At 43.8% G+C, this 17,786-nt stretch overlaps 1 protein-coding gene across 1 annotated transcript in view; it reads left to right on the plus strand.

Moving 5' to 3' along the window:
* The window catches only part of NOTCH2 (notch receptor 2), a 144,686-nt gene that overhangs the window by 92,882 nt on the left and 34,018 nt on the right, over nt 1–17,786 (plus strand). Inside the window, exons 13-16 of the mRNA XM_034778983.1 lie at nt 2,137–2,282; nt 9,312–9,431; nt 9,548–9,700; nt 12,645–12,873. Coding sequence (XP_034634874.1) covers nt 2,137–2,282; nt 9,312–9,431; nt 9,548–9,700; nt 12,645–12,873 — 648 coding nt within the window. The remainder of the gene's footprint in view (nt 1–2,136; nt 2,283–9,311; nt 9,432–9,547; nt 9,701–12,644; nt 12,874–17,786) is intronic.

Here is a 17,786-nt window from a genome sequence, read left to right on the forward strand (position 1 = left end):
AGAAACAATTACAAAAATTAAGCACCCAAAACCGCTTTCTTGGGGGTTCAGCTTAAAGGTTACAAGCAAACAAAAGCATCTGGGGTTAGCACAGAGGAGATCCACAAGCCTTAAAAAACAAACAGAAATAAACGTGATTGCGTCTAGCTAAACATTCTGATCTACTTACACATGTGGAGTTCAGATAAGTAGTTCTAGGCATGATCTGATGATGTATGATCATACCTGGCTTAGCTGCTTATAGCATGGCTGCTCTGTCCCTCCAGCCCAGAGAGCACCCACAAAGGGAAAGTTTCTTTCCCCATTTTAAGAAGTTCTACCTTCCCATTGGCTCTTTTGGTCAGGTGCCTGCTTTTTTTCCTCTTTACCTGGGGGACTTTTTAACCCTTTACGGGTAAAGCAAATAAAGAACAGCTACCAAGAGGGATTTTATAGCTAACTGGCTGGCTGGGTGTCCATCAAAGGGACCTAACCCCCCCACACACTTTATTTATCACACTCGGGTTCAGTTTCAGCCAGCTGTTCATCCATGAGCTGATATCATCCAAGCCCTGGACCATTTTAGTGGTATATGGTGAAGGATAAATAGAACTGTGTTGTCTGAATATTACTGGCACAAGAATCTATGTCCTCTTATCTGTTCAGATGGATCCGTATAGGTGTTGAATAAGATTGGAGAGTGAATTGATCCTTTTGGAACTTCTATAGATGCAGCAGTGCAGTTTCCTATTACTATTTGTCCCTACCGGATTGATTTAAACCATTTTAGTGAGCTCCCCTGAACCCATCATGTCTCTTAGGCAGGACTGCTGTATCTCATGGCTGGCCATGGGGAATGCTGCAGCGAGACCCAGGAGGCTGAGATTGGATGTCTGCCCGGTATCCACTGACAGCAGGAGTTCATCCAGCAGTGCCACTGAAGCAATTTCAGGCCCATATCCTGCCCCGAATCCAGATTGTGCCAGGTCTGGAATATTAGCTTCAGTTAGATGAGCATGTAGTTGGCCTTTGGCTAGCAACTGCAAGCTTGCTCAGGAGTGTTAGATTGATACTAGAACCGATGTGTCCAGGGCAGGTTTCTTCGGAGCTGGTCACACTATTGCATGCTTGAAGGGGGAAGGGAAGATTCCTTCTCTGACTGAGACATTGGGTATTTTGGTCAGGAGTGGTGCCATGACTCTTTCATAAGCTCCTTTAGGGTTTCCAGCTTCCTTAAGGAGTGAATGTGCTGCACTCCCGGAATGCAAGCAGCCTGTTGGTGGTTGGTTACAGGTAGAGAGGGCCCATGTTGTTTGAGAAACCGTTCAAATGTGAGTTATCTTTTCAGCGCAGCAGGATGATGGTTCTTTGCAGCACTTGGTTCTGGGCTCTGATGTGGGCTGTAAGCACTCAGGATTAAGTAAACTTTTTACCACCCTGGATAGCTCCTTAGGGCAGCTACTATGGAAGCTGATTGGAAGATTCTCTTGGTCTGTAATGCAGCCTCAGCCTAGGCTTGGAAAAATTCTTTGTATCAACCTTCATTTTCTGCCATCATCACTTGAGTTTCTCCCCCTCTTCATTTGGCACAGGATGCCAGAAAGCCAAGATGATCTGTGTGGGTGATATGAAGGGTGGGGCATTTGGGGTGTGTATCAGTGGTTGAGGCTAGAGTGGACAGATAATGATTCACCAGATCCTTGATTACTTGTCCTGTGAATGGAGTGGTGCTGTCCTTTATTAAGCTTTGGAATTTGATGGAGTGGATTGCCGCTTCTCTTGGCTGCTTTCATCTGGAATCCCTTCACTTCATCAGCTCTCTCTATTTGGATTTGAAAGCCATCTTTCTTCCTTGCTTGTACCTTGTCATTTCTTTAGCGTCTACTAAACATTTTGAGATGGCTTGCCAAGAAAAGCGTGATGCAGAATAAAACTGTATTTTATTAAGATAACTAGTACTGGACATGTAGCTTTAAAGATTGGGTTGGTTTTAATATTAGGAAAATTGTATAGCTGGTGTGACTAAGGTAAAAATGATGAACCTTTCTAAGGGCAAATCATCTCCATGTCCCTCCCCTTTCAGCTTATCTATCTGCCTAGACTTGTGGATAGAACAGCTGCTTCAGAATAGTACTGAAACATGCTATTTTCTTTCAGATACATGTGTCTCTGTGACCCTGGTTGGGTTGGAACAGACTGTGAAGTGGAAGAGAACGCATGTCTGTCAAACCCGTGCCAGAATGGGGGAATTTGTGACAGTCTGGTGAATGGATACAGATGTATCTGCAGGAAAGGATTCAAAGGTGAGCTTGAAGGACGAGTTTTTGAGCTCTGTTGCACTAAGATGCAATAAAATGGAAGACAACAATCTTCTTACTAAAGTAAATGAAACAAGGGATAATCTCAATACCATCCTCTGAAATTTAAAATTCGAGTGATATTTGAATTGAAAACAATCTGATAATATAGGCATGATACAATGATTATAGGTGTAATTTCTGTAGAAAAATAGTGCTTGTAAGTCTATTACAAAGAGCAGGGAGTTCCTCCGTAATTATGGTTCACTTGTTCTCTATTAGAGCACCAATTTTGGCACTCCCTCTAAATTAAATCCCTTTCCACTGCAGATTTTAGAGGTCTGACCTATGGCCTCCTCAGGCATTTCTCCCACATTGGAGATGGTTTACACAATTAATTCTTGAGCAATGGGACTCATAAGAATTTTCACCACATTAATACCTATTAACTACTTCCACACCTCTTATCTTAAAAGTGGCTAATTAACTTAATTGAAAAGGTCTTGACAAGGTTTAGCGCACTGGACTGGTTTTTGAACCAGAGTATGTGACTGGTGAATTAGGAACATAAAAATGGCCTGTCAGACAGTTGACTTTGAAGGTAACCAAAGCCCAAATAATTTAGGACTATGTCAAAAACACTTTAACCACAAGCTGGAAATGAATAGAAATTTAATGCAGACTACAGAGCACATGTTCTGTGCTCTGTGGCTTATGCTCCCACTCAGTAAGCAGATGGTCTCATTCTGTATCCTATGAAGTTTTAATCACTTTCTTAGTGGTAATCAGGGTGGCTCATTTCAAACAATTGACAAGAAGGTGTGAGTAACAGTAGGGGGAAATTAGCATGGCAATTTAAAACTATAAAAACTAAAAAGGTTTGAGTGGTAGCTGTGTTAGTCTGTGTAAGCGTTCGGACTCACCCCTGCGGCGCCTCCTGCTGGTCGTGCGTGGGAATTAGCTCATTTCCAGCCTTGGAGCGCCCTCTGCAGGCCAGTGATCCGCCTTGTCACTTCTGGCCCCCCGTGTCTCTCCCAGGACCCCGGTGCCCCTTTAACTGGGTGCTGCCCCCCAACAATACCCCCACAATTCTGGGTCTCCCCCTCCCAGGGGAACCCCCACCCACTATCCCCACCTCGCCTCAGTGTACGGCTACTGCCAGTCATTGTCTAGCCCCTGCGCCCTGGAGCAGACTGCAGTCTCAGCCTACTCATCACTGGCAAGGTTGGGCTTGGACCTGCTGCCTTTGCCTACCCCTGGGCTGCCCTCTGTAACCCCCAGTACCTGTTGGCCTTATGCTAGGCCGCAGCCTGGGGGTTCTCCAGGCTGGAGCTCCCCAGCTCCTCTAGCCTTTCCTCAACCCTGCTCCACTCAGGTACCTAGTCTCTAGCTCCTGCAGCCAGGCCCTTCTCTCTCTGAATGCAGAGAGAGACTGTTTTGTCTGCCCCTGGCTTCCCTGCCTTTATAGGGCCAGCTGAGCTGTTTGGGCCGTGGCCCCAGCTGCAGCCACTTCCCCCAATCACTTCAGCCTAAGAGCTGCTTTCTTCAGCCACAGCCCCCTCCCAGGGCTGTTTTTAACCCCTCTGAACCAGAGCGGGGTGACCACCCTGCTACAGTCTGTATCAGCAAAAATCGTTCTTTTTGCAAAAACTAAAAACTAATTTCCCCATGCTAATTTCCCCCTACTGTTACTCTCACCTTCTTGTCAAATATTTGAAATGAGTCACCCTGATTACCACTACAAAAGTGATTTTTCATCCTGTTGATAATAGCCCACTTTAATTGAATTGTCTCGTTAGAACTGACCCTCCACTTGGTAAGGCAACTCCCATCTTTTCATGTACTGTTATATATATCTTCCTATTGTATTTTCCACTCCATGCATCTGATGAAGTGGGTTTTAGCCCACAAAAGCTTATGCCCAAATAAATGTGTTAGTCTCTAAGGTGCCACAAGTACTCCTCATTGTTTTTGCTGATACAGACTAACACGGCTACCCCTCTGAAACCTAAAAAACAAAAGTGTCCCGATGTTTTACACTTGCTTTCTGATCACCCTGTGACCACTTGTGCTATCAAGGGGCAGCTGTAGATTCAACCAGAGTCAGAAGCAGCCTCACCATAGAGGGCTGGACTAGCTGACCTATTGGAGTCCCTTCCAGCCCCACATTTCTCTGAATATGGTGAGCAGACTCTATCAATCACAGGAGCTTGTACGCTGAGCACCAGATGTTTTTGCCATTCTGCAGCGGTGGCATTTGCCACAGAAACCCATTCCTTGCTGTGAAAGCTAAACTTTCACTTAAACGTTCAGTGTGTTGCACACAAAAATGAACAGCTTTTAAGAGTCTTCCTGTGGCTTGGCTTGGTTAGTTTCTTCTGACAATCACGTCACATACACAGACCTGGCCAAACATCAAAAGGATGGGAAAAGAGGAACATGTAAAATGTCAGTACTGAAAAGTGTAGCAGGAACATAACACTAGCAGAGGAGGAAATAAAAGGATGGGGAGTAAGGGAATATTAGCAGGAGAGCAAAATACTAAAACTTTGCCTAACCCCTAGTGTCACGGGTATGGGATCTGTCTGTCTGAGTGAATCCCCTCAGGTGCCATTCCTCATGCCTTTCATAGAATCATAGAATATCAGGGTTGGAAGGGACCTCAAGAGGTCATCTAGTCCAACCCCCTGCTCAAAGCAGGACCAATTCCCAACTAAATCATCCAGCCAGGGCTTTGTCAAGCCGGGACTTAAAAACCTCCAAGGAAGGAGACTCCACCTCCCTAGGTAACGCGTTCCAGTGTTTCACCACCCTCCTAGTGAAATAGTTTTTCCTAATATCCAACCTGGACCTCCCCCACTGCAACTTGAAACCATTGCTCCTTGTTCTGTCATCTGCCACCATTGAGAACAGCCGAGCTCCATCCTCTTTGGAACCCCTCTTCAGGTAGTTGAAGGCTGCTATCAAATCCCTCCTCATTCTTCTCTTCTGGAGACTAAACAATCCCAGTTCCCTCAGCCTCTCCTCATAAGTCATGGGCTCCAGACCCCTAATCATTTTTGTTGCCCTCCGTTGGACTCTTTCCAATTTTTCCACATCCTCCTTGTAGTGTGGGGCCCAAAACTGGACACAGTATTCCAGATGAGGCCTCACCAATGTCGAATAAAGGGGAACGATCACGTTCCTCGATCTGCTGGCAATGCCCCTACTTATACAGCCCAAAATGCCGTTAGCTTTCTTGGCAACAAGAGCACACTGTTGACTCATATCCAGCTTCTCGTCCACTGTGACCCCAGGTCCTTTTCTGCAGAACTGCTACCTAGCCATTCGGTCCCTAGTCTGTAGCAGTGCAGGGGATTCTTCCGTCCTAACTGCAGGACTCTGCACTTGTCCTTGTTGAACCTCATCAGGTTTTTTTTGGCCCAATCCTCTAATTTGTCTAGGTCCCTCTGTATCCGATCCCTACCCTCTAGTGTATCTACCACGCTTCCTAGTTTAGTGTCATCTGCAAACTTGCTGAGAGTGCAGTCCACACCATCCTCCAGATCATTAATAAAGATATTAAACAAAACCGGCCCCAGGACCGACCCTTGGGGCACTATGCTTGAAACCGGCTGCCAACTAGACATGGAGCCATTGATCACTACCCGTTGAGCCCGACGATCTAGCCGGCTTTCTATCCACCTTACAGTCCATTCATCCCGCCCATACTTCTTTAACTTGGCGGCAAGAATACTGTGGGAGACTGTATCAAAAGCTTTGCTAAAATCAAGAAATAACACATCCACTGCTTTCCCCTCATCCACAGAGCCAGTTATCTCATCATAGAAGGCAATTAGATTAGTCAGGCACGACTTCCCCTTGGTGAATCCATGCTGACTGTTCCTGATCACTTTCCTCTCCTCTAAGTATTTCATAATTGATTCCTTGAGGACCTGCTCCATGTTTTTTCCAGGGACTGAGGTGAGGCTGACTGGCCTGTAGTTCCCCGGATCCTCCTTCTTCCCTTTTTTTTAAAGATGGGCACTACATTGGCCTTTTTCCAGTCATCCGGGACCTCCCCCGATCGCCATGAGTTTTCAAAAATAATGGCTTTGCAATCTCACCCGCCAACTCCTTTAGCATCCGGCCCCATGGACTTGTGCACGTCCAGTTTTTCTAAATAGTCCCGAACCACTTCTTTCTCCACAGAGGGCTGGTCACCTTCTCCCCATATTGTACTGCCCAGTGCGGCAATCTGGGAGCTGACCTTGTTCGTGAAGACAGAGGCAAAAAAATCATTGAGTACATTAGCTTCTTCCACATCCTCGGTCACTAGGTTGCCTCCCTCATTCAGTAAGGGGCCCACACTTTCCTTGATTTTCTTCTTGTTGCTAACATACCTGAAGAAACCCTTCTTGTTACTCTTAACATCTCTTGCTAACTGCAACTCCAAGTGTGATTTGGCCTTCCTGATTTCACTCCTGCATGCCTGAGCAATATTTTTATACTCCTCCCTGGTCATTTGTCCAATCTTCCACTTCTTGTTAGCTTCTTTTTTGCGTTTAAGATCAGCAAGGATTTCACTGTTTAGCCAAGCTGGTCGCCTGCCATATTTACTATTCTTTCTACACATTGGGATGGTTTGTTCCTGCAACCTCAATAAGGATTCTTTAAAATACAGCCAGCTCTCCTGGACCCCTTTGCCCTTCATGTTATTCTCCCAGGGGATCCTGCCCATCTGTTCCCTGAGGGAGTCAAAGTCTGCTTTTCTGAAGTCCAGGGTCCGTATTCTGCTGCTCTCCTTTCTTCCTTGTATCAGGATCCTGAACTCAACCATCTCATGGTCACTGCCTCCCAGGTTCCCATCCACTTTTGCTTCCCCTACTAATTCTTCCCTGTTTGTGAGTAGCAGGTCAAGAAAAGCTCTGCCCCTAGTTGGTTCCTCCAGCACTTGCACCAGGAAATTGTCCCCTACACTTTCCAAAAATTTCCTGGATTGTCTGTGCACCGCTGTATTGCTCTCCCAGCAGATATCAGGGTGATTAAAGTCTCCCATGAGAACCAGGGCCTGCGATCTAGCAACTTCTGCTAGTTGCCAGAAGAAAGCCTCGTCCACCTCATCCCCCTGGTCTGGTGGTCTATAGCAGACTCCAACTACGACATCACCCTTGTTGCTCACACTTCTCAACTTTATCCAGAGACTCTCAGGTTTTTCTGCAGTTTTATACCGGAGCTCTGAGCAGTCATACTCCTCTCTTACATACAACGCAACTCCCCCACCTTTTCTGCCCTGCCTGTCCTTCCTGAACAGTTTATATCCATCCATGACAGTACTCCAGTCATGTGAGTTATCCCACCAAATCTCTGTTATTCCAATCACATCAGAGTTCCCTGACTGCGCCAGGACTTCCAGTTCTCCCTGCTTGTTTCCCAGGCTTCTTGCATTTGTGTATAGGCACTTAAGATAACTCATCGATCGTCCCTCTTTCTCAGCATGAGACAGGAGTCCTCCCCTTTACCTACCTTGGGGGGAATTTTGCCATTTCCCCCTCTTTTAGACTGGGCTCTGAGCTACAGCCCCCGTGTATCAGCTGTTATTACACTGCAGTTTGGGCACTGGTCAGGAGTCTGTGCCCAGCACTGTACAGTGATCAGACAGTCTTCTTAAAACCAAAGTATTGTTTATTTTTAGCCATAGAAACAAAACATTTAAAGAAAAGGATTTTAAAACAAATAAACAACAATAATAACAATAAATAACAAAATAAACAGTCTGCATACACCTATCCTACCCAAAGGCTTGCCATCTCAATGTCTTTAGACACCCCGAGTGAGGCCTGTGTGTCTCAGGCTGGTTCCCCTGAACAACCTCTACCTCTCTCTTGGGGGAGAAACCCTATTAAAAACAGCCAATATTCTTTTTTCTTCTGTGTTCCCACGCTTTGACCTGTCTGGTCAAATGAGTCCTTCAGGTTAGCTGGAAGGTCAAAATCATCAAAGCTCATAGCTCTGGCATTGTCCCTTAACCACTCCAAAGTGTGTGCCGGGTGTCTTTTCCTTCCTGCTAAGTTTTTCCCTAACAGTACTCTATTTAGAGTTAACACAATACAGAGATATAGTAAACATCCTAATAAGCAAGCCAGTTATATATGGACCCTGACAATTGTAAAGGCACTGTGGGGCAAATCACTAATGAATTTAGTTTATGTAGTTAACGCTGGTGAAACTGGTTGTGATGGATTTGGAGCTATTCATGGATACAGCATGTTGGCTTGGCTGTTAAGATGTTTACTCTTTTGGATTCCTGCCATCTGGGCAGGGTTATAAAAGGAAAGAGGAAGCTGGTGCCTTGGTGGAAGTATGTGTCTTCTACCCTCCCAGCTGACTGAAGTCTGGGAAGCCTTGGGGGGTGGTTAGCCAGTAGTTTGAATGGAGATTTTTTTCTTTCTTTAAATAAGGCAAGTCCTGAGGAAAGATGTGAAGAGTCCTGTAGTTGGGACTTTATTTTTCCATCCCTGGCTGCTGGATCTGCACACCAACTTAAATGGGTGCTCTTCAGATACATTCATTTACACTGTCATATTAATTTGTCAGCACCAATTCAAAGTTTGCTTTTGTAGAAAACAAGGATGTGTGGTGGGAGATCCTAACTCCTCTAAGTGTGGATATTCCATGACTAGGATTTTTTATCCCTGACTGAATCTATTAAATGCTGCCATCTCTCCACTACTAAGCTGTTCACAGCCTGTCTAGGTCAACCAGAGGTTCCTCTCTAAACCTGCTATCTGCTCCAGACCCATCCCCCTGTGTGACTGAGTGCCATAGCTTCCTGTCCTCTCTCCTCTTCCCAAAGTACCCCAGACTAGTTGGGTCACAGTGATTTAACCACCTCTTCTATCCAACACCATGTAGAACAGTAGTGATCTTCCCCTCTTCCAGCATGGATTACAGCCCACTTCTCCTTGGATAATCCTTTGGGTTATAATCTCTTCCTTCTTCCTTTTTAGGTATACCAAGCCCTTAACAATTTGCCCCTCTGGTTTCCTCTTGTAGGAGTGAACTGCCAGCTCGTGCTGTCTCCCTGCTCTCCTGATCCATGTGAGAACTCTGGAATCTGCCAAGAATCTCCTGACTCGGAGGGCTACACCTGCCAGTGTGCTGCTGGCTGGGAAGGTAATGGGATGGGGAGGGACACTCTTCCATTCTGAGTTTAAGCAGCAGCATGGCGGCGGTTACATCATTGGAATCTTAACCTCCAAGGTCTTGTTCTCAAACCTTTCTTGTTTCAGGCCAGAGATGTACAGTGGATATAGATGAGTGTGTGTCAAAGCCTTGCAAGAATCATGCTGTGTGCCATAACACTCAAGGCAGTTACTTGTGTGAATGCCGCCCAGGTTTCACTGGAGGAGACTGTGAGAGCAACATTGATGACTGCCTTTCAAGTGAGTGCAAAATGGCTAGTTCTCTGAAACAGGCAATTTCCTATTTGCCCTAGAAACAACTTTGCTGTGGTATTGATGACTGCTATTGGTAGATGCACGGAACAGTTTCTGTTGTTATCCTTTATTTCAAACATGTTCAACTTTGTGAAACTTCCATTTTGGGGGCTGAAATGACCTTTGCTGGCTCTCTGATGGAAGCTGGCTGTAGTATTTAAACAGTAGGAGTTTATGCTCAAGTTCTGAATTTACAAGGGTAAAAATGTTCTACACACACTCCTAAGGGACACCATCAAATTGAGAATCACATCTGTCTGAAAACGTTGTGCCTACTGAATGAAAGTAACGTCTTAGATGGTATAGTTAGTTTCTTTACTTCTGACTATTAGATTTTTCTCTTGCTAAACCCATCCTTTATAAACGACAGAGGAACAGAAAAACACTTAATGTTTTTCGGGAAGATATGTGTTTAAAAGTTCAGGTTTTACAGCTTTACAGAGCTGTATCATAAACTGAATTTTCTTAAATTAGTGAAGTATTTTAAAAATTTAAAATTTCCTTTTAAGAAAGTTTCATTTTTTTTCAGGAATAGTTCAGACAAATAGCAAAGAGCTAAGCTTTGGGGGAAATGATTTAAATGCATGAAGTTTGCAGATAGGGTTCTATGCATGTATGGTAGTAATAGCCACCCAAGGGAGACTAGTGATTCTCCAGATCCATCTTTCAAATGCTGTTGCAGAGACAGATTTAGCATCTCTGGTTCAGCCTCTTCTTTTGAATGCCTTCTTCTGAACAAAGAGATAGAAAAGAGAGTCAGTATTAATAATATGTCATTTTGATTTGATGTACAGATCTTGTAGACTTGTCTGCTGGAATGATGGCTTTAGATGGTTAGCTCTATCCCTGTCCTGGACTCCAATGTAAAATGACACTTGTATATGCTACGTTTAAAAATGTATTTGTCTTGCCCATTTTGATAGTTATAAAATTTCTCTCAATTCTTAAGTGTTTTTCCCTATCTCATGGTAAAGTCAGGAGATTTGTCTAACACGTATCCCTATTAATTAAAACAAACCCAGCAAGGAATTAAGAGACTTTGCGAACTTCTCCAAATGAAGTGGGCTGTGGTAGTAATGAAAACTTTCCTCCTGTGGAGCCAAGAGTGTCTTTAACCTCCAAACTAAATACCCCATCCAATAATGGAGCCAAAGTGATGAGCTGAGTTCCCTTAACTTGTTTGTAGATATGCTGGGCAGACAACTGAAATGTCCAGCTTTCAGCTGCAGTCATAAAGGGCTGGCTGCCATAGGCACAGTCTTTTATAGCTGCCAAGGATCTGGCTTTTATGTCCTTGTCTCTGCAATAGTCAGATGAGCTTTACATGGGTGCAGGTGTTCCCTCTTACACTGCAGACTTTAAAGATATGAAGATATTTCTCAAATGGTGCATCCTTGGATGCACATTTGTGTAATCTTTAATTCATAATTAAAACCTGTGTCTTAATGCACCTGCAAAAGAGGACAGAATACAAGTTGTACTGAAGTTTAGTATTGCTTCACTAGAGTTTCTAACTCTGCAGCCTTAATTTTGCTTTTCATTTTTGAAATGAGTATTGTGGCAGCATAGATCAACTCCCTATTGTGCTCTCCAAATGTAACAAAGATGTTCCTTGTCCCAAAGATCTTACAATCTAAATATAAGACAACAGGTGGATGCAGGCAGGGGAGCACAAGGAATCAGTGAGCATGACAGGTTGTGGTCTCAGCACAACAGCTGCCTAGCCATTAGATTTTTTCTTAGGAATAATGGCAAAGGAGGGACTTGAAGGATGATGAAGTAGCTTTGCAGGCTATGGGAAGCTACTCCCATATGTCAGGGGCTGCATGGGAGGAAGAATGAAGGTGCTTGATTGAAAATGTAAGAAGTGATGCTGAAGGCTGGCAGAGTGAAGGTGGGAGACGACATCTCGATAGCATGAGAGATGAAAGGTTGGCCGGGGCTAGGCCTGGAAAGTGATGATGAGCAGTTTGCTTGCGATGGAAAAGGTTGAGCCAGTGGGAGGGAGACAAATAGAGGGATGAAAAGGTCAGAGCAACTGAGCTAGGAAAATGGTCTTTGCAGCAGCAGCACTGTGAATGGACAGAAGGGGGGCAAGACGGCAATTGTCCAGGCCAGAGAAGAGAAGGTTGCAGGGAACAAGTACCTGGACAAGAGTTTTAGCTGTTCTGATGGATAGGAAAGGGCTGAGTTGAAGAACACACCTAGGTTATGGGTCTGAGTGACAGGGAAGTGTGTGGGTCTTTCAGTGCCCCTTTAGGGAGCACCTTGCCTCCTGAGGGCAACCTTACCACACCGGACAGCAGCATAGGTGATGCTGGATCAAATCTCAGCAGAGGTGTATTCAGAATCACAGCCGGGGAGATCCCCAGCTGAATCAGTGTGCAGCTGAGCCTTCCTAGCAAAGTGTCTGCTCACTTCAGCAAAGCACGTCAACCCAGGGGTAAGTGGTTTTCTATACTGGGTGCCTTAAACAATGTCTGGGGAAGGGGTTTTGTTGTCTAGAAGTCTGGACAGGGCGCTCTCAGGACAGAGGAGCTAACTTCGGTTGTGTTGTCTGTTTATAGAGGTTTGGGTTGTGAGGGGGAAGGGTTGAGATTTAGGGTTCATGAAGGGAATGGGACCAGAGCTTGGGCAGTTGGTTTTGTTTTGGGTGAATGAGAACCTTGTAAAATAAACCTAAATTTCCAGAAGTATTTTCTTGATCAGAGCCTCGTGTAAAGTTTTGTCCTTTATGGGATAATCCTATAGAATTCAAATTATATCCCTGATATAGATTGAGTCAAAAAAGTGTGTAAAAAGGCACTTCTTTTTGAAATTGTGCAGCTGAACCTGGCCCTGCCACGGTATCTATATATCCATTGTAATACATAGTGTGTTGTTATTGCAGATCCCTGCCAGAATGGAGCTTCATGTGTGGATGGGGTGAACTCTTTCTTATGCACTTGTCTGCCTGGGTTCCAGGGAGATAAGTGTCAGACCGATATAAATGAATGTCTGAGTGAACCTTGCAAGAATGGAGGCACCTGCACGGACTATGTCAACAGCTACACCTGCAAGTGTCAGGCAGGGTTTGAGGGGACCCACTGTGAGAACAACATTGATGAGTGTACCGAGACGTAAGTATATGTTTAAATATGGAGGGAGGGGGAGAATAGAGACAGAACACTGTCCAGTGGCTTAAGGCAGTCATGTTCAGGAACAACCCTGGGGACTGCTGTTTTCCTGCCTGTTGTTGTTGCGACATGCTTGAGCCTCAGAGATCAGGGATGCTTGCCTAGCTTGTGCTCTCCAAAGGTACCAGCTCAGATAGAACTACACGTCTGGGTCTGTGCTCATTGTGCAAGTCCAGGTGGCAAATCCCATAGTTCAGAAGTTTGGGCCCACTGTAACCAGTTACCAGTAGGTTGTGCGCCTTGTGCATGTGGGTGTGAATACCGCCCCCTTCCATTTTGTGATGAGTTCCTCCTTGATTCCGCTTAACAAAGGAGCTTCGGTTGGTGACCCGGTTCCACATTTAGTTAATTTTGTCTCTCATGTACTCAGTTAAGAAGCATGCATCCTAGTATATTAAGGGAATTGGCTAAAATTTGTTGAACCATCCACTTCATATTTTTGAAATATAATGGACTACTGGGAAGGTACTATCAGTCTGGAAAGCAAATGAGTTTACATTTACAATAGAGGTTTATGCATAAGATTGCCATATGTGACTGGGTTTTTTTGGTTAGGATTGCTTTTTTGGGTAGAATTACTAAATTAGTGGGTAAAAGTAAAGTCAGATGTAAAATAAAGTATTTGTCACTGTCTCAGTGTAACTTGAAAAATTAATTCAAATTGTCTTGGATAGGATCACTATTATATGGATTGAAAAGTTAAGACTAAACAAACGGGATTGGTTAACCCTGTACCAAGCTGGAGGGAGGGGAGGATTACTGGTGGGGTAAATACAGACATGGGGGATGGGCCTGATGTTATTTAACGTGTTTGTGAGTGATTGTGAGGAAGGAATTGATCTCTATTGAAATGTGCAGATGGAGCTAAAAAGGAGTTGTCAATACTGAGGAGGACAGAGAAAATACAGATTGAGCTAGAGAACTCAGGATTACGGTCTGAAAATAGTGGAAGCTAATTAAAAACAGGAACCATTAAAAGCTTATGAAGAGGCAACTAGGAGGCTTGGGACATAACTCCTCAAATGTTGCATCTGGAAGGGTGTAAGCATCAAGGAGAGGAACTGAGTAGAACTAACTTGGAGTAATGGGACTAAAATTAAGAGAACTTAAATTGGGGTGGAAATCTTCCTGAGAGATGTATTAGTAAGCAGTTTCCAAACTTTATTGGTTCATATACATGTGTTGTTATCTGGACCGGTGATCTGCTAGGTCACTCCAATCCTTGAGTCTGGGAGCCAGCCTTACCCTGCTCTGCTGTGATAATCCCCCACTCCTGGTCTGTTCATGCACAGCCTCTGGCATGTAAGCTGTTCCTTGGATTGTGCAACCGAATGACACTAGCCAATATCTCCAGCCCCAGACACAACCCTAGGAACCTCCGTCTTGCAGTGTCCAGTTATGCTCGCTGGATGCTGCAAGCTTATATGAATTTGTCAGTTTAACAAAGAAATTGATATGTACCAGACTTGTTATCCCAAGAGGAGTCTCTGACATGCTTCAAACCAAATGCACTGCTTCAGGTAGAATAAACAAATTTATTAACTATGAAAGATAGATTTTAAATGATTATAAGTCAAAGCATAACAAGTTGGATTTGGTCAAATGAAATAAAAGCAAAACTTAGCTGATCTTAACACTTTCAATGCCCTTACCAACTTAGATGCTTCTCGCCACAGGCTGGTTGGTTGCCTTTCAGCCAGGCTCTCCCCTTTGATCGCCGCTTCAGTCGCTTGGTGGTATGGTGTCTTTAGATGTAGGTGGAAGAGAGAGAGAGCATGGCAAATGTCTCTCCCTTTTATCATGTTCTTTGTTCACTCTTGGCTTTGGCCCCCCCCCCCCCCCGAGTCAGGTGAGCATTACCTCATCGCAGTCCCAAACTGGCCAAAGGAAGGGAGGTGACTCACTCGAGAGTCCAACAGATCCTTTTGTTGCTGCCTAGGCCAGCGTCCTTTGTTCCTTTGAGGCTGGGCTGGGTTTGTCCCATACCTGCCCTGATGAGGTGTGAACTGCCTCTCTGCTCTTGGAGTTTTTGTGCCTGGGCTTATTTTAAGCCATGAGAATACATTTTCAGCCTCACAACTACATACATGAAATTATAACCTATAAACTTACTATAACATTACTGTAACAACAATGCTCAGTGCATCATGAGCCTTCTGAAGACAGCCGACATGACAAACTTTGCATTAGATACCACACAATCATTTTACAAGGATGAACATGGGGGTGCTGGGTGTTTCCCTGAGGTACAGAGTGTCACAATGCCATCTTTTTTAAAAACAAACAAACTTATCTTTGAAGTACCACATGCAAATTTTTCCATTTTGTGGACATTTATTTTAGCTCTTAATAAGTGTAACTTAAGTATTTCTAGACTGTATAGTAAAATAAATACCTAGAGAAGCCTAAAATGTTATATTATGACATCATTTTCAAGCCCTTCAGGTAGTTAGACAGCGAATCAAAAAGAAACGCCACGAAGCAGCCATTATTACTACAAGCAGCCATGATTATTATTTCTCTTGTGTTACTGAAATTGCAAGAAACAATTAATATATATTTGTCATATTGATATATTTTGGTGTGCCACTGAACTATGTCAATGGCTTGATTTTTTAATTTGCATAATTTAAGTTGGAAGCTTATATGGATTATTGTTGGACATGGGGCAAAATTCATTTTGCTTCCCTTTTACAAAATTTAAATCAAGAAAAATTACAAAATATGATGAGTAGTTCTCAGAGAAGACAAAAAAGTAAAGGGTGTGCTTGCCTTATGGAACATAGCTGCTTTGTCAGAGGAGAATTGTGAGCTTTAGCCGAAGGTCTGGTGCTACATTGAGGTTCATCCTATATTTGTTGTTAACGGTGATAAAGATAGAAAAAAGTCTCACATAGATACATAGTGCTGAAGGGCATAACAAAATTTCATAGCTCTGCCAGAGCAAAGCACCTCTCTCCGAGCTTGTCTACACTACGCAGCTTTTAGTGACAAGACTGTATTGACACAGCCTTGTCGCTAAATGTCAGCGTGTGAATGCTCTTTTGCAGTATTTTGTGGACACTTTTGCCGACAAAATACTTCGAGCCCCGCAAGCAGCATAAGCTTTGTCGGCAGGAGAGCGCTCCTGCCGACAAAGCTGCATTTACGCTGCCACTTGCGTCGGCAATATTTTGTCTTTCGCGGGGGGGCTTTTTTAAGTACCCGCGAAAAACAAAAGTTTTGGTGACAACTGTGCAATGTAGACATACCCTCTTTCTCAGCCAAAAGTCACAGAGCTGCACTTTGTTGAATTTGAGTTTGAATGCACCGTCACATGACAATCACCTCCTCCTTTCCCTTTGCTGAGAAGCCACCTGGCAGGGTATTGTCTTGTCTTGAAAATGGGTCCCAGATCCATTTCTCGCTTGTTACACTGGTGGGAGGGTTTTCATTAAACTAGATGACCAAATTCAGGCATTTTTCTCTGATCTCAGTAGTGAGGTCAGGATGAATTTTGTGGAGAAGTTTTTGATGATTGCTTCCCAATTCATTTCTCCTAAGTGAAAATAAGCATGAGTTCAGCACCCAGATTTTAATAGAACCTTTAAAGCCTGATCCAGAATCACTATCAGATTGACAGGCATTTTTAGCAAGTAGTGCCTCACAATGAATACAGCAGCAAGTGAACTTGGCATTAGGTGCCAGTTGAATTTTTGCCAAAACACCACCAAATTTCCCAGTCAGGACTCTAGGTCTCTCAGAGCACAGAAATGCAATTTTGCCACTCTACACCATTTGCTATGATAAACTCATTCAGTTTGTTAAATTTCTTCTACCAATGAACATCTTGCTAGAGAGTCACAAAACAAGAATTCTTTTACTGGAGTTTGATTGAAACATGATTCAATAGAAAAAGGTTGTAGGCATTGGAGGGAATTTAGAGAAAAGCAGCAAAACTAGTAGTAGGATAGATTTGAGGAAAGTTTAAAGGAATGACATATGTAAAACTTGGCTAGGTGCAATAAAAGTGACTGTCTACAAAACACAACCAAAAGCTGTTTACACCTGGGAAGCAGAGGTATTATTGAGGAGTAATAGAATCAAATATAGATGAGGAAAATTTAGGCTAATAAGAGATTTAACCTTCTTGAATAGTCTCTCTAGACAAGCAATGGAATCCTCTTTGCTTAGGTTATTTAAAGCTTCAAAGGCCAGGGCTTTGTTCTGCAAATGTAAAGTAGGGGTCACTCCTGTGTGTTCTGGGGTGCATAGCCAATATAGCAGACTCAGGGAGCAAAAAATGGTTTGGTGTGCCCGCTCCCCAAAGCACACATGGTACTCTCTGGTCTGAAAAATCTGCCTCACAAACTTGTCTTTGATCAGCAACATAGACTGAGCTTCAGTCTAAATGGTGGCTTGGTACTTCTACACTGTGATCTACATGGAGGGGAGAATTCGAACAAAGGGCGAACAAGAGCTAGTTGCTGGAAGCAGAAGCTAGATAAATTCAAACTGGAAATAAGATGCACCTTTTAAAGTGAGGGTAATTAACTAGGAACAATTTATCCAGGGATATGGTGGATTCTCCATCACTTTGTCTTTAAATTGAGATTGGGTGTCTCTCCAGAGAAATGCTTCTAGCTCAACCAGAAGTCATGGGCTTGATGCAGGAATCAACTTGGTCAAAGATGCAGAGATTAAGACCAGAAGAGACCATTATAATCATCTAGTCTGACCTGCTGTGTAACACAGGCCATAGAATGTCACCAACTCTAACCCCACCACCATGAGAACTCTCCTCTGCCAAAATAACACTAGTTCCTCTACATTTCGGTCACATGGTTACACATTGGTATGGAATGTCTCTGCCCATG

This window comes from Trachemys scripta, chromosome 8, assembly GCF_013100865.1.
Source record: "Trachemys scripta elegans isolate TJP31775 chromosome 8, CAS_Tse_1.0, whole genome shotgun sequence".
Taxonomy (NCBI): domain Eukaryota; kingdom Metazoa; phylum Chordata; order Testudines; family Emydidae; genus Trachemys; species Trachemys scripta.